This window comes from Pongo pygmaeus, chromosome 1, assembly GCF_028885625.2.
Source record: "Pongo pygmaeus isolate AG05252 chromosome 1, NHGRI_mPonPyg2-v2.0_pri, whole genome shotgun sequence".
Taxonomy (NCBI): Eukaryota; Metazoa; Chordata; class Mammalia; order Primates; family Hominidae; genus Pongo; species Pongo pygmaeus.
In genome coordinates, this window is record NC_072373.2 from 17637342 (window position 1) to 17659682 (window position 22341).

General features: G+C 42.0%; 1 protein-coding gene across 6 annotated transcripts in view; it reads right to left on the reverse strand.

Moving 5' to 3' along the window:
- The window catches only part of DISC1 (DISC1 scaffold protein), a 418421-nt gene that overhangs the window by 390792 nt on the left and 5288 nt on the right, over positions 1 to 22341 (reverse strand). For 2 of the 6 annotated variants that reach the window (XM_054445963.2, XM_054445969.2), the window contains exon 1: positions 11583 to 12175. The exons of the other annotated variants lie outside the window; for them this stretch is intronic. In XM_054445963.2, the coding sequence (XP_054301938.1) occupies positions 11583 to 12156 (574 nt within the window). In that variant the 5' untranslated portion in view covers positions 12157 to 12175. Of the gene's footprint in view, positions 1 to 11582; positions 12176 to 22341 lie in introns of those variants that run through there. 6 annotated transcript variants of the gene reach the window in all.

Genomic DNA, 22341 nt, shown 5'->3' on the forward strand with positions numbered 1-22341 from the left:
ATAGTTAATAATAATGCAATATATTTCAAAATTGCTAAGAATTTCATACCACACACACACAAAAATTTCATACCACACACACACATGTGAAATGATGGATATGTTAATTAGCTTGGTTTAATCATTTCATAGTGAATAAATATATGAAAGCTTCACATTGTACCCGATAAATATGTAAATTACTATTTGTCAAAAATAAAAGTAATTTAAAAAAAAAAACAGAATCCTATCAAATTTTTGATATAAATGTATGGCCAAAGAAACCATGAGCCTGGACTAAAAATAAAATTTTTTAAAGGCGTTTGTCTATTTGAGCCTTGAAGCAACAGCAGGGCACTAGACGGCTGCAAAGCTGTGTACCCTCCTAAGATGGCGGGCTCCCCTGCAATCACGTCAAACGTAGCCATTGAGAATAAAGTGCAAGAAGGAACTTGCCAGGACAGAGCTGGGGCCATGGAGACCAGCTGAGAAGAGATTGCCTTTTCTGGCAAAATCAAGGTCTAATCAAGAAAGTTCTCCCACCCTCTGGTTGAGAACCTCCACCTTGCCTACCCAACTGGATTCCATTGTTGCTTTGGGCCTGTGATGACTCTGCTTCCCGCTCTTTACCCTGTTCTAAATGGGAGCTTCTAATGTTACGATGCTTCCCTGCTTCATTGAAAATTGGGAGGCGCTAGGGAGGAGGCAAATAACTTTATTCTCTTCTAGTTCATAAGTCATCAAACCACAAGGATCCTCATTTAGATGTGATGGGGAAGACAGCACATCACCCAGAGATCCTGAACAGTAACTGAGCAAGGTGCCAGGGCTGGATGGGACTTAGGGTTCCTCACTCTGGGAGGGGTGTGTTCTGTGTGTGAGGGGAAAAGCAAAACAGGAATTTGGTAAACAGTAGGGGAAGCTCTGTTAGAGACTGGCTAGTATTCCCCAAATGTATTTCCTTTCCTCCCACACACACAGATGAGTGACATTTCCCAGCCTCCCTTGCAGTTTCGTATGGCCATGTGACATTCTGGTCAATGGAATGGGGGCAGAAGCAGTATCTGCCACTTCCAGTTCTGATCCATTAAAACCTCCTGTGACACCTTCTTCACTCTCTCTTCCACTATCAGCCAGCTAGGCAGCAAGGGCCAGGGCAACCTTGCAAACCACATGCTGGAGAGGGCCTGAGTCCCTGCATGGCCATGCGAGGCACAACAGCCCCTCCACGCAAGCCTGGTACCTCAAGGTAACCATCAGCAAATGGAGAGAACCTAAACTTTACATAAGGAGAAATAAACTTCTGAGGTGTTAAGCCACTGAGGTTTCAGAATATATGCTTTAGAACTAGCATCACCTTAAATACAAAAACTTAATACTGGCATGTTCTGAAGGTCAACAACTATGAACATTCCAATTTAATGTAACTAGATGAGTAAATTATGGTGTCAGCATGGAATACTGTGTAACCATTAGGCCAGGCACAGTGGCTCACACCTGTAATCCCTCCCTTTGGGAGGCCAAGGTGGGCAGATCACCTGATGTCAGGAGTTCAAGACCAGCCTGGCCAACATGGTGAAACCCCGTCTCTACTAAAAATACAAAAATTAGCCAGGTGTGGTGGTGGGCACCTGTAATCCTAGCTGCTCAGGAGGCTGAGACAGAACAATCGCTTGAACCAGGTAGGCGGAGGTTGCAGTGAGCCAAGATCGTGCCACTGCACTCCAGCCTGGGTGACAGAGCAAGCCTCCATCTCATAAAAAAAAAAAAAAGAAATAAATAACAGTGTAAAGTCATACTGGTTGACATGAAAACATATCTGTACTATACTACTAAGTGGGAAAAAATTAGGTTGGAAAACAAGATGCAACATAATCCCATTTCAGTAAAGTTGTATGGCTCTGTGAACCTTCTAGAAGGATATTCCCTAAATCATTAACAGTGAGGAATATGTGACTTCAGTGATCATTTCATCTTCTCCCATACATTTTTCAGGCTTGTCTGACGTTTTACAATGCCTATGTTTTTAAATATAAAAACAACAAACCTATGTTTGAGCAGTAAATGTGTTATTTTTCCTCCAGTTGACCCCATAATGTCCATTTCCTTTAAGAGAGTTTTCCCATCAGTATTGAATATTCAATATTGAGTATCCTGAAAGCATTACTTCAAGCAAGTTGGAAAACCTATGGGTAAGAAAATAACATGATAATAACGATAATAACACAATAATAACAATATAACATGATAATAACAATCTTATCTAGGCTCAGAGCACATCTGCACATTTCACAGTTATTCTAATTTATGTATAAGAAGTGAAATGATGGATTCCGTTCCAAGATGGCCAAATAGGAACAGCTCCGGTCTGCAGCTCCCAACGTGATCAATGCAGAAGATGGTGATTTCTGCATTTCCAACTGAGGTACCTGTTCATCTCATTGGGACTGGATGGAGAGTGGGTGCAGCCCACACAGGGCAAGCCAAAACAGGGCGGGCCATTATCTCACCCAGGAAGCACAAGGGTCAGGGGATTTCCCTTTCCTAGCCAAGGGAAGCCGTGACAGACTGTACCTGGAAAATCAGGACACTCTCACCCAAATACTGCACTTTTCCAATGGTCTTAGCAAACAGCACACGAGGAGATTATATCCTGTGCCTGGCTCGGCAGGTCCCACGTCCACGGAGCCTTGCTCACTGCTAGCTCAGCAGTCTGAGATCGACCTGCGAGGCAACAGCCTGGCAGGGGAGGGGCATCTGCCATTGCTGAGGCTTGAGTAGGTAAACAAAGCAGCTGGAGAAGCTCTAACTGGGCAGAGCCCACCGCAGCTCTCCAAGGCCTGCTGCCTCTGTAGACCCCAGCTCTGGGGGCAGGGCATAGCTGAACAAAAGGCAGCAGAAACTTCTGCAGACTTAAACGTCCCTATCTGACAGCTCTGAAGAGAGCAGTGGTTCTCCCAGCACGGTGTTTGAGCTCTGAGAACGGACAGACTGCCTCCTCAAGTGGGTCCCTGACCCCTGTGTAGCCTAACTGAGAGACACCTCCATGTAGGGGCCGACTGACACCTCATACAGGCAGGTGCCTCTCTGGGACAAAGCCTCCAGAGGAAGGATCAGGCAGCAATATTTACTGTTCTGCAATATTTGCTGTTCTGCAGCCTCCACTGGTGATACCCAGGCAAACAGGGTCTGGAGTGGACCTCCAGCAAACTCCAACAGACCTGCAGCTGAGAGACCTGACTGTTAGAAGGAAAACTAACAAACAGAAAGGAATAGCATCAATGTCAACAAAACGGACATCCACACCAAAACCCCACCTGTAGGTCACCATCATCAAAGACCAAAGGTAGATAAAACCACAAAGATGGGGAGAAACCAGAGCAGAAAAGCTGAAAATCCTAAAAACCAGAGTACCTCTTCTCCTCCAAAGGATCACAGCTCCTTGACAGCAACAGAACAAAGCTGGACAGAGAATGACTTTGATGAGCTGACACAAGTAGACTTCAGAAGGTCAGTAATAACAAACTTCTCTGAGCTAAAGAAGGATATTTGAACCCATCACTAGGAAGCTAAAACCTTTGAAAAAACTTAGACAAATGGCTAACTAGAATAAACAGTGTAGAGACGACCATAAATGATCTGATGAAGCTGAAAACTATGGCACGAGAACTACGTGATGCATGCACAAGCTTCAATAGCTGATTTGACCAAGTGGAAGAAAGGGTATCAGTGACTGAAGATCAAATTAATGAAATAAAGCGAGAAGAGAAGTTTAGAGAAAAAAGAGTGAAAAGAAACAAAGCCTCCAAGAAATAGGAGACTATGTGAAAAGACCAAATCTACGTTTGATTGGTGTACCTGAAAGTGATGGGGAGAATGGAACCAAGTTGGAAAACACTCTGCAGGATATTATCCAGGAGAACTTCCCCAACCTAGCAAGGCAGGCCAACATTCAAATTCAGGAAATACAGAGAACACCACAAAGATACTCCTCAAGAAGAGCAACCCCAAGACATACAATTGTCAGATTCACCAAGGTTGAAATGAAGGAAAAAATGTTTAAGTGCAGCCAGAGAGAAAGGTTGGGTTACCCACAAAGGGAAGCCCATCAGACTAACAGCTGATCTCTCAGCAGAAACTCTACAAGCCAGAAGAGAGTGGGGGCCAATATTCAATATTCTTAAAGAAAAGAATTTTCAACCCAGAATTTCATATCCAGCCAAACTAAGCTTCATAAGTGAAGGAGAAATAAAATCCTTTACAGACAAGCAAATGCTCAGAGATTTTGTTAACACTAGGTCTGCCTTACAAGAGCTCCTGAAGGAAGCACTAAACATGGAAAGGAACAACCAATACCAGCCACAGCAAAAACATGCCAAATTATAAAGACCATGGATGCTAGGAAGAAACTGCATCAACTAAGAGGTAAAATAACCAGCTAACATCATAATGATGGGATCAAATTCACACATAACAATATTAACCTTAAATGTAAATAGGCTAAATGCCCCTATTAAAAGACACAGACTGGCAAACTGGACAAAGAGTCAAGACCCATCAGTGTGCTGTATTCAGGAGACCCATCTTACGTGCAGAGACACACAAAGGCTCAAAATAAAGGGATGGAGGAAGATCTACCAAGGAAATAAAAACAAAAAAAAAAAAGCAGGGGTTGCAATCCTAGTCTCTGATAAGACAGACTTTAAACCAACAAAGATCAAAAGAGACAAAGAAGGCCATTACATAATGGTAAAGGGATCAATTCAATAAGAAGAACTAACTATCTTAAATATATATGCACCCAATACAGGAGCACCCAGATTCATAAAGCAAGTCCTTAGAGACCTACAAAGAGAGTTAGATTCCCACACAATAATAATGGGAGACTTTAACACCCCACTGTCAATATTAGGCAGATCAACAAGACAGAAGGTTAACAAGATATCCAGGACTTGAACTCAGCTCTGCACCAAGCAGACCTAATAGACATCTACAGAACTCTCCACCCCAAATCAACAAAATATACATTCTTCTCAGCACCACATTGCACTAATTCCAAAATTGACCACATAACTGGAAGTAAAGCACTCCTCAGTAAATGCAAAAGAACAGAAATCATAACAAACTGTCTCTCAGACGACAGTGCAATCAAATTAGAACTCAGGATTAAGAATCTCCCTCAAAACCGCACAACTACTTGGAAAGTGAACAACCTGCTCCTGATTGATTACCGGGTAAATAACAAAATGAAGGCAGAAATAAAGATGTTCTTTGAAACCAGTGAGAACAAAGACACAATGTACCAGAATCTCTGGGACACATTTAAAGCAGTGTGTAGAGGGAAATTTATAGCACTAAATGCCCACAAGAGAAAGTGAGAAAGATCTAAAATTGACACCCTAACATCACAATTAAAAGAACTAGAGAAGCAAGAGCAAACACATTCAAAAGCTAGTAGAAGGCAAGAAATAACTAAGATCAAAGCAGAACTGAAGAAGATAGAGACACAGAAAACCCTTCAAAAAATTAATAAATCCAGGAGCTGGTTTTTTGAAAAGATCAACAAAATTGATAGACCACTAGCAAGACTAATAAAGAAGAAAAGAGAGAAGAAGAAAACAGATGCAATAAAAAATGATAAAGGGGATATCACCACCAATCCCACGGAAATACAAACTACTATCAGAGAATACTATAAACACCTCTACGCAAATAAACTAGAAAATCTAGAAGAAATGGATAAATTCCTGGACACATACACCCACCCAAGACTAAACCAGGAAGAAGTTGAATCTCTGAATAGACCAATAACAGGCTCTGAAATTGAGGCAATAATTAATAGCCTACCAACCAAAAAAAGTCCAGGACCAGACAGGTTCACAGCCGAATTCTAACAGAGGTACAAAGAGGAGCTAATACCATTCCTTCTGAAACTATTTCAATCAACAGAAAAAGAAGGAATCCTCCCTAATTCATTTTATGAGGCCAGCATCATTCTGATACCAAAGCTTGGCAGAGACACAAAAAAAAAAAAAAAAGAGAATTTTAGACCAATATCCCTGATGAACATCGATGCAAAAATCCTCAATAAAATACTGGCAAACCGAATCCAGCAGCACATCAAAAAGCTTATCCACCACGATCAGGTCAGCTTCATCCCTGGGATGCAAGGCTGGCTCAACGTATGCAAATCAATAAACGTAATCCATCACATAAACAGAACCAACAACAAAAACCACATGATTATCTTAATAGATGCAGAAAAGGCCTTCGACAAAATTCAACAGCACTTCATGCTAAAAACTCAATAAACTAGGTATTGATGGAATGTAGCTCAAAATAATAAGAGCTATTTATGACAAACCCATAGCCAATATCATACTGAATGAGCAAAAACTGGAAGCATTCCCTTTGAAAACTACCACAAGACAGGGATGCCCTCTCTCACCACTCCTATTCAACATAGTGTTGGAAGTTCTGGCCAGGGCAATCAGACAAGAGAAAGAAATAAAGAATATTCCATGAGGAAAAGAGGAAGTTAAATTGTCCCTGTTTGCAGATGACATGATTGTATATTTAGAAAACCCCATTGTCTCAGCCCAAAATCTCCTTAAGCTGATAAGCAACTTCAGCAATGTCTCAGGATACAAAATCGATGTGCAAAAATCACAAGCATTCCTATACACCAGTAACAGACAAACAGAGACCCAAATCATGAGTGAACTCCCATTCACAGTTGCTACAAAGAGAATAAAATACCTAGGAATCCAATTTACAAGGGATGTAAAGGACCTCTTCAAAGAGAACTACAAACCACTGCTCAACAAAATAAAAGAGGACACAAACAAATGGAATAACGTTCCATGCTCATGGATAGGAAGAATCGCTATCATGAAAATGGCCATACTGCCCAAGGTAATTTATAGATTCAATGTCATCCCCATCAAGCTATCAATGACTTTCTTCACAGAATTAGAAAAAACTACTTTAAAGTTCATATGGAACCAAAAAAGAGCCTGCATTGCCAAGATAATCCTAAGCCAAAAGAACAAAGCTGGAGGCAACACACTACTTCAAACTATACTACAAGGCTACACTAACCAAAACAGCTTGGTACTGGTACAAAAACAGAGAGATAGATCAGTGGAACAGAACAGAGCTCTCAGAAATAACACCACACATCTACAACCATCTGATCTTTGACAAAGCTGACAAAAACAAGAAATGGGGAAAGGATTCCCTATTTAATAAATGGTGCTGGGAAAACTGGTTAGCCATATGTAGAAAGCTGAAACTGGATCCCTTCCTTACACCTTATACAAAAATTAATTCAAGATGGATTAAAGATTTAAATGTTAGACCTAAAACCATAAAACCCTAGAAGAAAACCTAGGCAATACCTTTCAGGACATAGGCATAGGCAAGGACTTCATGACTAAAACACCAAAAGCAATGGCAACACAAGCCAAAATAGACAAATGGGATCTAATTAAACTAAAGAGCTTCTGCACAGCAAAAGAAAATACCATCAGAGTGAACAGGCAACCTACAGAATGGGAGAAAATTTTTGTAATCTACCCATCTGACAAAGGGCTAATATCCAAAATCTACAAAGAACTTAAACTAATGTACAAGAAAAAAAACAAACAAACAAACCCATCAAAAAGTGGGCAAAGGATATGAACAGAAACTTCTCAAAAGAAGACATTTATGCAGCCAACAGACACATGAAAAAATGCTCATCATCACTAGTCATCAGAGAAATGCAAATCAAAAACACAATGAGATACCATATCACACCAGTTAGAATGGTGATCATTAAAAAGTCAGGAAACAACAGATGCTGGAGAGGATGTGGAGAAATAGGAACACTTTTACACTGTTGGTGGGAGTGTAAACTAGTTCAACCATTGTGGAAGACAGTGTGGCAATTCACCAAGGATCTAGAACTAGAAATACCATTTGACCCAGCGACCCCATTTGACCCAGCAATCTAAATTGCCGCAAAAATTTAGAATTGGGGCAATAGCAAAATTGCTATTTATATACCCAAAGGATTATAAATCATGCTACTATAAAGACTCATGCACACTTATGTTTATTGTGGCACTATTCACAATAGCAAAAACTTGGAAACAACCCAAATGTCCATCAATGTTAGACTGGAGTAAGAAAATGTGGCACATATACACCAAGGAATACTATGCAGCCATAAAAAAGGATGAGTTCATGTCCTTTGCAGAGACATGGATGAAGCTGGCAACCATCATTCTCAGCAAACTATCGCAAGGACAGAAAACCAAACAGTGCATGTTGTCACTCGTAGGTGGGAACTGAACAATGAGAACACTTGGACACAGGGTGGGGAACATCACACACCGGGGCCTGTCGTGGGGTCGGGGGAGGGATAGCATTAGGAGAAATACCTAATGTAAATGACAAGTTAATGGGTGCAGCAAACCAACATAGCACATGTATACCTATGTAACAAACCTGCATGTTGTGCACATGTATCCTAGAACTTGAAGTATAATAAAATAAAATAAAAAATTTTAAAGACCAAAAAAAAAAAAAAGAAGTGACATGACATAAACTGCCTAGTTTCTGCCCTCCTAACCCTGGGATATCAGGCAGACCTTGAAAGCTGGATATTTCATTTGGGAGGCAAAGAGAGAGCAGTGCAATGAAGGTCCCTGCTCTAAAGTCCCTGGTTTGACTTGTACAAGGAAGCAGTAAGGTGCAGAAACGAGCTTCAGTGGGAGCTATAGCCAGGCTTTGAAATCTTTCCCACACCAGCATGATGACTGGTTTGTCTACCACTGAGCTCCCTGCCTTCCAGTCAGCCAGGGTGAAAGAACAACCAATCCTCTTCTGATACAGATCTCTCTGTTATTAGGATCACAGAAAAGGTGGCCATGGTGACCATCCTGCCTTTGGGGTTTAGGTCATAGATGACTATACTTATGCTTAAATAGTTGTCATAAAAATAGAGTTTTGAGCAGAAATGTGGATCCAGAAAATAGATTTTCAGAAAAATTAAACTACCAATAATGTCCACAGTGAACAGAAAGAGGCTGGTGGCTGAAAATCTATTTAAAGGCTACTGCGACAATCCTGCATGCATGATGAGTGAGGATGGAAAGAGGAAGGAAGAATTCAGTCACAGGATCCTAGGGCGCAAACCCAGGCCCTAAACACCCAACAGATTCACAGAGTGAACGTGCTAAGTGCAGGGAAACTGAGACACTCCAAGCATCTCAAGCAGAAGAAATTTAATATAGGGAATTTGTTACAAAGGTATAGAAAGAACTAGACGAGAACAACGGAGAAGGAGAGGGCAGAAGTAAAAAGGAAAAGGGGGTCATAGCCAGACACCCATCATTAATGCTCCTAAACGATGTCCCTCGGCCTGCTCAATCTGCTGTACTGTTGAGGAGGTTGTGCCAGTTGGCTCTGAAGCCACCAAGGAAGTGCTACATCAACTAAGATTGGAGCCCCAATAAGGGGGTTACCTGGAGGGTTGCTGATGTTCCAACTCACCCCTTCCTTACTATCACTACAGCAACTGCTTGCAATGGCCTCACAGTAAAACCCAGAATCAGAAAGTTTTTCTCTTCGTCTTACTGGTCTCCCACCAGTGCCTCCTATTAACAGAATTCAACAGCAAACGAGCTGGCGAGAAAGCCTGGGATATGTAGCTTTCTGGCTCCTAGCCCTAGTAGTAAAGAGCAAAGCACAGGAAGGTAAGCGAAAGGCCAGCCTACACTCTTACCTGTTGTTAACAAATGTGCATTCTGAAGGATATGTACAGGGCAGTGGTGAGGAAGCAAGGTGATGGGGAGGGTGGGGGTTATAGTGCTTGCCTTCAAGGAAAATCCTAGAGAAAATTTAGAATTGGGGCAATAGCAAAATTGCTCCTCTGACTCTATGGCAATCAGATCATTGAAATTAAATGGAAATGACCAAGTTGGAACCAGGTAAAGCACGCCATGTGCCCTCTCCAGAATTCTCTGTCTGCTACATTAAAAATAACATCTTTCTCTTGTTGACAGCATTGCAGCTAGCACATATGGTACCATTGTGCAAATTTTTAAAAGGTATCTTCTCTGGGGTGGTAAAATATAAAAAGATGTCCTCTTAGGGCGGGTAAATTAGAAAAAGGTGGCACCTCTGAGCTGATGAATTAGAAAAAGGCTCGCCATCCTCAGCACCAGGGCTCCATTCACCCCTCGGCCAGTACCATTGTGTGGGACGTCACCTGCACAGCGGCAGGCTGCAGGCCACCTGTAACATGCTACCGTTTGCTAAGCCCTTTTATCTCTCATCTTACGTGATCCTCACAATAGTCCCACAAAATAAGCATTATTACTTCCTATCTTACAGACGAAGAGAATTAAATAGCTTATTCCCAGTCATATACTTAATAAGTGACACAAGAGCTGGCAGAGATTTGAAATCTAATAATAGCTCCTCAATAATAATATTGAGCGCCTACAGTGAGGCAGAAACTGTATGTACTTGAAACTCTACACATCTGACCGCAGTCAATTCTCTTAACAGTATGAGGTAGCTAGTATTCTCTGTACTTCATTGGCCAATTTTTGACTGCTAGGAGAACAAGGACATCAGGGTCCCAGGGAAGCCCCCCACCCCGTGTATACAGTGTGTGTGCCCAGTCCCCGAGCCACCATGAATGGTATCCTTTCATTTATTTATTTTTTTTTTTACTAGTTATTGCCTCACTCAAAGGAGGCCTAAACACAGTGAGATCTGAAGGGACAAGGAAACTGAATAGGAATATCTGAAGCTGGGATTTCCTGTGGGTTTTTCTACAAGTGAAACAAAAAGCTCCTTTGACTCTGGCTCCTTCAGGGTTCCAGGGAACAAGCTGGCATTATCTCTGCACTGAAGGGCCTTTGACTCCCACACTCACTGCAGACAATGCTAAAAGAACACCCAAACAATTAGCGAAATGGCCTGCCAAGTCCCCAACTTTACAGAAGCTCTCCCTTGGTGGAAATAGCTCACAAGTGACAGCTCTGAAAATTTACAGAGAGCCAGCAAGGTTTGGTGGGAAGGCAATAGACTGAGTCCTCATCCTCTGCTGTTCCAGTGCATACTCACGTTGGGTACATTTTGGTAACGGTTTTATTAAATAGATTTTCACTGTGACTATTTCCTCCCTGGAGCTAAAACACCTGAGAAGCCAAGGAAGAAGGAAAACTGTGTTTAGAGAGAAAGGCAATGACAGATGCTCTGCTGAGCTGAACTTCTTTTAAGGTTAGAATGCCCTCTTTGGGTATGAAATTATACCAGCAAGAGCAGGGAATTTTCTGAGCCAGAAGAGATTCAGAAACACCAAAATCCACACAATGTCCTAATGCAGAATTGAATAGAGCTTACATTTCATATAGATGAAAATGTTATATAGGTAAAACCAAAATTCAATTGCACAGTGAAAAAAAAAAGATTTACTGGGTCTAGAACTGTAACTCCTGTAAGAGCCTACCTATATGTGTTGTTACACAGCCTTCACTGTCCATGATACATTTGGTATCAATCATCCACACTGAATCATCGCCAGCAGCACGAGAGATACTCACGAGAGGTGACAGCATGTTGGCAGTCCTTGCAGCCCTCCCTCGCTCTCGGCGCCTCCTCTGCCTGGGTTCCCACTTTGGCGGCACTTGAGGAGCCCTTCAGCCCACCGCTGCACTCTGGGAGCCCCTTTCTGGGCTGGCCAAGGCCGGAGCCGGCTCCCTCAGCTTGCAGGGAGGTGTGGAGGGAGAGGGGCGGGCGGGAACCGGGGGCTGCGCGCAGTGCTTGCAGGCCAGCGCGAGTTCCGGGTGAGCATGGGCTCCGCGGGCCCGCACTCGGAGTGGCCCGCCTGGCCTCTCCGGCCCGGGCAGTGAGGGGCTTAGCACCTGGGCCAGCAGCTGCTGTGCTCAATTTCTCGCAGGGCCTTAGCTGCCTTCCCGTGGGGCAGGGCTCGGGACCTGCAGCCCGCCATGCCTGAGGCTCCCCGCCCTCCGTGGGCTCCTGTGCGGCGGGAGCCTCCGCGACAAGCGCCGCCCCCTGCTCCAGGGCGCCCAGTCCCATCACCACCCAAGCCCTGAGGAGTACGGGCCCACGGCGGGGTACTGGCAGGCAGCTCCACCTGCAGCCCCAGTGGGGCATCCACTGAGTGAAGCCAGCTGGGCTCCTGAGTCTGGTGGAGCCTTGGAGAACCTTTATGTCTAGCTCAGGGATTGTAAACACACCAATCAGCACCCTGTGTCTAGCTCAGGGTTTGTGAATGCACCAATGGACACTCTGTATCTAGCTAATCTGGTGGGGAGGTGGAGAACCTTTGTGTCTAGCTCAGGGATTGTAAACCAACGAATCAGCGCCCTGTCAAAACAGACCACTCGGCTCTACCAATCAGCAGGATGTGGGTGGGGCCAGATAAGAGAATAAAAGCAGGCTGCTGGAGCCAGCAGTGGCAACGTGCTCCAGTTCTTTTCCATACTGTGGGAGCTTTGTTCTTTTGCTGTTTGCAATAAATCTTGCTGCTGCTCACTCTTTGGGTCCACACTGCCTTTATGAGCCGTAACACTCACCACGAAGGTCTGCAGCGTCACTCCTGAAGCCAATGAGACCACGAACCCACCGGGAGGAACAAATGACTCCAGACGCACCGCCTTAAGAGCTGTAACACTCACCGCGAAGGTCTGCAGCTTCACTTTTGAGCCAGTGAGACCATGAACCCACCAGAAAGAAGAAACTCCAAAAACATCCGAACATCAGAAGGAACAAACTCGAACACGCTGCCTTTAAGAACTGTAACACTCACCGCAAGGGTTCCGTGGCTTCATTCTTGAAGTCAGTGAGACCAAGAACCCGCCAATTCCGGACACACTGAGAGCCCAAGACAGCATCCTACCCACCAAAACAATAGCTCACCTGGATTGTCATTGCTGGTTGGTATTTAATGGGGAACCGTGACAGTTCCAACCCTTTTCCTTCAGGCCTACCAGTGAAAGCAGTTGTCCAGTTCATCTTGTAAGACCAGCAGGGTCTCCAGAGCATGCAGACTACGGGGGAGGTTATCATTTGTCTTAAGGCTGCAAATTCATGCAAAAGGCAGCAGCAGGAGAGTCTATACTAGTCAGCACTCCAAAGAGTGTAAGTCAACCAGGAGAATCCAGGGGTCAGACCAAGGATTAAAAATCAGGGAGGGGCACAACATGGGTGGCTCACGCCTATAATCCCAGCACTTTGGGAAACAGGGAGGAGGCTTTCTTGAGCCCAGGAGTTTGAGACCAGCCTGGGTAACATAGGGAGATCTTGTCTCTACAAAAAATAAACATAAAAATAGCCAGGCACTGTGACACACTCCTACAGTCCCAGCTACTTGCAGGGCTGAGATGGGAGGATCACTTGAACCTAGCAAGTAGAGGTTGCAGTGAGCTGTGATCATGCCACTGCACTCCAGCATGGGCAACAGAGGAAGACCTTGTCTCAAAAAAAAAAAAAAAAAAACTAAGGAGGTCTGGTGAGCCCACAGTTTTGGAAGCTGAGTTTCGGTGGCACTCCCACTCAGAGCATACTGCTGTTTGCTTTTTGGAGAAGCCAGCCTGCACTCACACTCCGGGAATGTGCTAAAGCTGGGGGTAACGATACAACCCCATGATGTCCTGTGTTCATCTTCCCCAAGACATTCTCATGTTCACCTGTTACTCCCTTATGCAGCACTGTACCTGGTGGCTCAGAGACCAAAGGTAGCATATCAGCAGTCTGTCTCAAGAAACAGAGGCAGTACAAGAGTAACTGAGGCTAAGAACTGGAAATGGAGGAGGAGGGAAAGAGGGGAAGGGGAGGGAAAGTAGCAAAACAGCTATTAAGCACAAATCCATGATGCATCATCTCTAATTCCAAAATCCAAAATTCTCTGAGAACCTCAAGCTTTCTCTAGTTCATCTGGCAGTAATCTGACCTGACTGAACTCACATGGTGGCAGAACCTCATGTGCACAGATGTGAAGCAATTTAGAGTCTTCATTTATCCTACTTAGTGGGAACAAGCATCTGTTTTTCTGTGGAAACACTAATGTGATTCAGATAACATTATATATCTGTAGAAACACTAAATGAATCAGATAACATTAATCCACTTGGACCTGGATTAGGAGAAGGGGGAGCCACAGATCACTGGACAAGCAATAAAGCCAACAGATTATAGGCAGGACTGGCTGCTGGGGACAATACAAGCAAGTTTCTAGTAAAAGCAGTTCTCTACACATAAATGATGATAGGTTGTGACAAACACTGATCACATTGGACCTTCACTGCAACTCTGTAAATTGAGGGCTGATATTATTATCCCCATTTTCACAAGGGAGGACACTGAGATCTAGAGACACTAGAGGACTTATGCAGGACCCTGACCCTCCTTCCCCATCCACCTGGCCACTCAGCCGGATGTGGTTAACTATCACTTATCCACAACAATAGCAAGCAAGTTGAAGTATTTTGATCACAATTTAAATGATGTGAGCCCAGGAGTTTGAGACCAGCCTGGGTAGCACAGGAAGATCCTGTCTCTACAAAAAATAAACAAAAATAAAAATAGCCAGGTAAAATTGTGAATTTTGATCACAATTTAATTTGCCTTTGGAATGTACCTCTGTGCTTCCAGGAGAAGATGCATTTGTCCAGTGTTTCAGGACTGCACCATACTTCATGATAAACGATGAACGCAGGAGGTGTTGGGAGCACCAGAGGTGTAAGGGATGGCTGGGGGATGCTGCAGTGCCCCATGCTTCATCAGTCCCCTAAATCCACTCCAAATTAAAATAATCATGATGTGCTTTGATATGGAGAATGGACAGTTTTCTCTCAGGAAATGTGTAGATGGAGGCTCCTTTAGAGATTTTTGCCACTTTTGGCATGTTGATCTTGAACATGCAATCTACGTGAAAAGTGTGCTTGTGAACCCAAGCAACATGAAGACAAGCGCCTTGTGCTCCTCTTTCTAACCCAACCGTTACCTAATCCTCTCCCTGTGATGTTTCAAGAGCCACTCCTGGTTGGGGGCAATTCCACCTACTCCTGCATGCCATGGTGGGTATATTACACATGCTGTTCTAAAGCAACCCAACTCAATAAGTCTTTATTGTTACTGTAAGTCTAACATGAATTATAAGAAGGCAAATGAGACAAGGTTTGTCCTCAAGAAATTTACCCCAGACTAATACAGAGACATACCCAAAACAGTGGATTTCTCTCCACTAAATTCCTGATGATTCACACTTTCCCTGCTCTGTGATGATTAATAGTTATTTATTTTAATCAAAGGCAGTCTCCTAATTTGGATATTGTCTTTTACAAAGGATATTTTACTCATTAAAAAAGAGAAATAACGAGTAAACACAGCAATAAATGAAAAACAGGCTGGTATAAAAATAGACACATAGATCAATGAAACAGAATAAAAAACCCAGAAATAAAGACACATATTTACAACCAACTGATCTTTGACAGCATTGACAAGAACATACACTGGGCAAAGGACACCCCTTTCAATAAATGATACTGGGGAAATTGGATGGCCATATGCAGAAGAATGAAACTGGATCCCTATACCTCATCATATACAACACTAAATTCAACTAAAGATGAATTAAAGTCTTATAAATAAGACCCAAAACTATAAAAATACTAGAAGAAAACTGAGGGAAAACTCTTCTGGACATTGGTCTATGCAAAGAATTCATGACTAAGACCTCAAAAGCACAGGCAACAACAACAAAAAAAACATAGGCAAATGGTACTTAGTTAAACTAAAAACCTTCTGCAGAGCAAAGGAAATAATCAACAGACTTAAGAGACAACCTGCAGAATGTGAGAAAATATTTGCAAACTATGCATCCAACAATACCCAGAATATGCAAGGAACCCAAACAATTCAACAACAACAACAAAATAATTCCATTAAAAAGTGTGAAAAGGACATGAATAGACATTTTTCAAAAGAAGACATACAAATGGAAAAAACGTTGAACATTACTACTAATCAAAGAAATGCAAATTGAAACCATAATGAGATGTCATCTTATGCCAGTCAGAATGGCCATTATTAAAAAGTCAAAAAAATAACAGATATTGAAGAGAATGCAGTGAAAAGTGAAAAGGGAAATTTTATACACTATTGGTGAGAATGTAAATTATTAAAATCTCTATGGAAAACAGTATGGAGATTTCTCAAAGAACTAAAAATAAAACTACCATTTAATACAGCAATCCTACTATTGCGTATCTACCCACTATTGGTGAGAATGTAAATTATTAAAATCTCTATGGAAAACAGTATGGAGATTTCTCAAAGAACTAAAAATAAAACTACCATTTAATACCGCAATCCTACTATTGCGTATCTACCCAAAGGAAAATAAATCAATGTATCAGAAAAATACCTGGACTCACATGTTTATCACAGCAATATTCACAACAGCAAAGATATGGAATCAACCTAGATGTTCATCAATAGAGAACTGGATAAAGAAAATACAGTATACATACAAAAGGGAAAACTATTCAGCCATACAAAATGAAATCATGCCTTTTGCAACAACATGGATGGAACTGGAAACCATTATCTTAAATGAAACAAGTCAGACACAGAAAGACAAATATCACATGGTCTCACCTACAAGTGGGAGCTAAATCATGTCCACACATGGATGTAGAAAGTGGAATAACAGACAATGGAGACTCAGAAGGGTGAGGATAGGAGGGGTGAAGGATGAGAAATTACTCAGTGGGTACAATGTACATTATTTGGGTGATGGACATCCTAAAAGCCCCGACTTGACCATTAGGCAAACTATGCATGTAATGAAATTGCACTGTACCCCATAAATTTACATAAATAAAAAACTAATCACTTGACCCAGCAATCCCATTACTGGGTGTATACCCAAAGGCTTGTAAATCATTCTACTATAAAGATACATGCACACGTATGTTTACTGCGGCACTATTTACAATAGCAAAGACTTGGAACCAACCCAAATGCCCATCAATGATAGACCGGTAAAGAAAATGTGGCACATACACACCAAGGAATACTATGCAGCCACAAAAAAGGATGAGTTCATGTCCTTTGCAGGGACATGGATGAAGCTGGAAACCATCATTCTCAGCAAACTAACACAGGAACAGAAAACCGAACACCACATGTTCTCACTCATAAGTGGGAGTTGAACAATGAGAACACATGGACACAGGGAGGGGAACATCACATACCAGGGCCTGCTAGGGAGTAGGGGTCAAGGGGAGGGAGAGCATCAGGAAAAATACCTAATGCATGCAGGGCTTAAAACCTAGATGATAAGTTGATAGGTGCAGCAAACCACCATGGCACATGTATACCTATGTAACAAACCTGCATGTTCTGCACATGTATCCCAGAACTTAAAGTAAAATTTAAAAATTTTTTTTAAATTAAAATTTAAAAAGCAGAATAAAATTTTAAAGATAGTGTCAATAAAAATTCATACCAAGATTAGCCGAAGGGAAAGTGACTCCCATAAGATATCTCATTTTGTTTCCACTGAGCCTGTTCTGACTCCTTGAAATGGGAAAAACAGGGGTAATAACAATATCTTTTATCATTTATTACCTTATGCTTTTCAAAAAAAGTTTCAAAAACACAATAAATATTTGAATGAATGCACTTCAATAATCCCAAATCAGAGTCAAGAAAATATATAAAAGTTAAATTCAAATGATAGAATTTGTCCATTTTTCCATTCAAATTACACTTTAAGTCAAGTAAAGAAAGACATAAAAGCTGCAAGATTAGGAGGGAGTGCAGCGCTCATCCTTCTGTCCCCAAGGCCGATTAGCCAGCTGGGTGAGAGATGAGATCATGAGTTCTGGGTCAATGAGTCACTCCCCTTCACCATGGCCCCCAGACACAAACAGCTGCAGGTCTCCCAAAGCATGTGTCCACCCTACAGAGCTGCCACCCTACAGAGGAGAAAATGTGGGTGAAAGTAAGCAAAAGCAACACCACAACCATGAAATTAACTCAGTGTTCTACAAATGGAGATTTATATATCCCTTTCTGAATGAAGAGCAGCATATTTCATACACAGTGTGGAAATCAACATTGAGTAAATTGTTTTCAAAATTGTCATACCTAGGAGAAAACCCAGCAATAGGTAAATTATAAATTAAAGGAGTCCTTCTTTCTTCCTCCATCTATCCATCCATCCAGCCTGTAAGGTATTTATTAGGCATCTACTAGGTGCTAAATGCTTCTTAATGATTTTGGTACACCCCGATGTGCCCAGTCATTCTGATGAAACAATATCCAGAAACTTCATGAGAATTAATTCTCTTTTTTCCACGGGACTATAGGCTTCTCAATGGTGTAGACAACACTATCTATTTGAATTTACATATCAATTTACATATATATACAAGCATAAGTATATATATTTTTTATATTCAAGAGCTATCATAGTATCTGACTATATAGTGTATGCATCTCAATAAATATTTAAACTGAACTGAACTTCTGAAACTCCTGATTGGTTTCAAAAGATATAAAAATAATAGACTTGGTTAATCTATGCATTGGATTAATCCATCCTAAATATAATTAAGAGTTTGGTCTAATAAAGTGAGAACAGAGTAAACCATAAGTGTACTACGTAGATGAGGGAGTAAGGAGATAAACCAGAACTGAAACCTTGAGCTGAAAAAGTCTACATTGGAGTCAGAAAAACAGGTTACATCCATAACAAACTATAACAGAAGAAGGAGAGAGCAGACGATTCCAGAGAACCAGAGAAGGCTGAGAAGCATTATTGATTTGCTAAATGGTAAATGAGGGATGACATTTTGATGTGTTCAGATTGGGAGCAAGGAAGATGGGTTCTGTAATATTCTCAGTGGGCAGAATAATGTGCATAATAAAAAGGCCAGAGTGTCCGTTTTAAGTGTTTAAGGGCCAGTGTACGGAAGGCTTGAAAAGAGATGCTAAGAATTTGCTTGGGGGGAGATAATGAGTCTCTGAAAGCCCTTTCCACAGAGGAACAATAACCCAATCAGATCTGTGCTTTGTGAGGACTGTCCTGGCAGCAGTGTGCAGGCCTGACTGGAAGGAGTTACTCAACAGAGACATAATGACATAATCCAGTATCAGAACTTGGAAGACACAGAAAGGCCTCGAACACCTTCTGAAGAGGCATCCTAGGTGTGGCTGTTAAGCTCTAAGGCCTAAGAATACCAGGCTCCCTTCGTTCTTCTCTCTAGACTGGATGGACCTTGAGAACAATCTACATTTTTGTTTTGGGGGGAGTTTTGTCATTTTTTTTTTTTGAGACAGGGTCTTGCTATGTTGTCCAGGCTGGAGTGCAGTGGCTATTCGTAGGCACAAGCATAGCACACTGCAACCTTGAACTGCTGGCCTCAAGCAATCCTCCCACACCAGCCTTCCAAGGAGCTGGGACTATAGGCATGCACCACGATGCCTGGCACTCTACATTTTTAAGTACACTGCAATGCACAACACTGTACTGTGTATACAGTAGGTGCTGGTGTTTGTGAATGAATAAATAAACACAATGGAAGAAATTAATGGATAAATTAATGTCTCTAAGAGATAATTCTATAAACTAAGGAACACAAAATGATTAATAGAGTCGAGGTAATTTAAGGCCCCCAAATCTACTGTTTAAATTGAATACGGATGATCTATCCCCAAGGACAGTGTCTCACATTTCATTTTGCTTGGCCTGCAGCTATAACACAAGATGCTAGGGAAACATTAAGACTTGTACTGAAACATGCAAACTTTTTTTCTTCAGAAGATTTGTGATCCCAAAACAGCTCTTGCAACTCTAAGTTTCCAGTGTAGCAGAAACATTAGAACCCCGTTTTATCTCTGTATTTACTTTTTTTTTTTCACTTGACTACTGTAAAATAATCTTCCTTTTCTTATCAGTGTTGGAATAAGATGAGGCATGCTTTCACTTACAAATGCGAAACACGCACATTCTCCTGTGTTAAAAATAAAGTCCAATAATCAATCCACTCACAAATCAAGAGATGACAGGTACAGGCCAGGCGCGGTGGCTCACTCCTGTAATCCCAGCACTTTAAGAAGCCGAGGCAGGCAGATCACTTGAGGTCAGGAGTTCAAGACCAGCCTGGCCGACATGGTGAAACTCTGTCTCTACTAAAAATACAAAAATTAGCTGCACGTGGTGGGGCATGCCTGTAATCTCAGCTACTCGGGAGGCTGAGGCAGGAGAATTGCTTGAACCTGGGAGGTGGAGGTTGCAGTGAGCCAAGACTGTGCCACTGCACTCCAGCCTGGGCTACAGAGCAAGACTCTGTTTCAAAAAAAAAAAGATGACAGGTACGAAAAAGAAAAGTTAGGTAGGTGTACATGTCACAAAATGCAATTTCAACTCAGATTCCACATTCAGGACACAACTTACTCATTAAACTTTAGATATTTCACCTTTCAACCTGTGAAAGCGATTAGTCTCCATGCAGGGCCACCTGTCAAATGCACATTTCTATTCCTGGTAGATCTGTTCACCTGGGCGAACATAATTGTGTTAATGATTAATATCAATCCTAGACATGTACCGCTCTGGGGAGTTAAAGTAGCTACTACATTCGGGCAGATGACTGCAAAGAAGCTATCTAAGCTTCCTGAAATGGAACCACCTGGGCAAGGGAAGGAAGCAAAATGTGAAAGCCCAATGAGCAGGGAATAGGAAATTTACACAGTAGCTCAAATCCTGCACAATCCCAATTCTGCAGGACAACAATCACAGCATCTTAGCGCTGGAAGGGTTCCCATTCATCATCCCACGCAGCCCCCTCCCTGGTGCAGAACCCCCATGACAGTCACCCTAGAGTCATCCAGCACTGCCCTACATACTTCCAATGACAAAATGCTCTCTGCCTTTCAGGGTAGCCTATTCCATCAATGGATAACTATTTTTAGCAAGTTTTTAATTTAGTCAAAAAGTGATACCTTTCTAATGCGTGGCTCTCATGCTAATTCTAATTCTGAACCAAGTAGCCACTCAATAAACGTTGAATGAATAAATAATGAATTCATGAACAAATAGATTCTTAAGGACCCACTGACATTTAGTGTAACAATAGTAATTACTTGAAAATCTATGTGGTTTTTTGTTTGTTTGTCTTTTTGATGGAGTCTCTCTCTGTAGCCCAGGCTGGAGTGCAGTGACACGATCTCGGCTCACCGCAACCTCTGCCTCCCAGGTTCAAGCGATTCTCCAGCCTCAGCTTCTGGAGTAGCTGGGATTACAGGCGCACACCACCATCCTCAGCCAATTTTTGTATTTTTGTAGAGATGGGGTTCTGCCATGGTGGCCAGGATGATCTCGAACTCCTGATCTCAGGTCATCTGCCCACCTTGGCCTCCCAAACTGCTGGAATTACAGGCATGAGCCACTGCTCCCGGCCAAAAATCTAAGTTTTTAAGAGCCATCATGGCTCAAAACAAAAGGGATTCAGTTCAATTCATTTAATGTATCTTAAGCAGGGATGAATTATACAGAACTATGAAATGACACAACTTAATGAAAAGAGTTCTAAGTAAAAGAGGAGGAGCCAGGTTCTAACAATCACTCTGCTGCTGTTTCTCACTTTTCTCACCTGTAAAATAAGAAGGCCAGATTACAGGATCTCTACTGCCACTTACAACATTCAATACTGTACAATAAATATATGATTTATCTTCAGAGATTGCTGTTCCTCACCTCGAGTTTACTATTTTATTTGCATTTCTCTGAGAGTTCAAACTCTGAACTCTGAAAATAAAGGGTAAAAGTCCACCCATGACAGACAAATGTTGTGGCTGAACAGGTAGAATTTTACCCACATTTTTTAATGATGAGCAAGCACAAGGCCATGTGGCTGGAAAACTAACTTGAAGTTGACATGAGAAAAATAATGTGGGGCTACTTATTTCAATCACAGTCGTGCATCACTTATTGACAGGGACACGTTCTGAGAAATGTGTCATTAGGTCATTTTGTCATGCAAACACCGTAGAGTGTACTCACAAAAACCTAGATGGTATAGGCTATGACACACCTAAGCTATATTGTATAGCCTACTGTTCCTAGGCTACAAACCTGTGCAGCATGTTACTGTACTGAATACTGTAGGCAGTTGTAACACAATGGTAAGTACTTTTCCATCTAAACATATCTAAACATAGACAAGGTACGGTAAAAATACACTATAAAAGATGAAAAATGGTACACCTGTATAGGAGGCTTATCATGCATGGAGCTTGCAGGACTGGAAGTTGCTCTAGGTG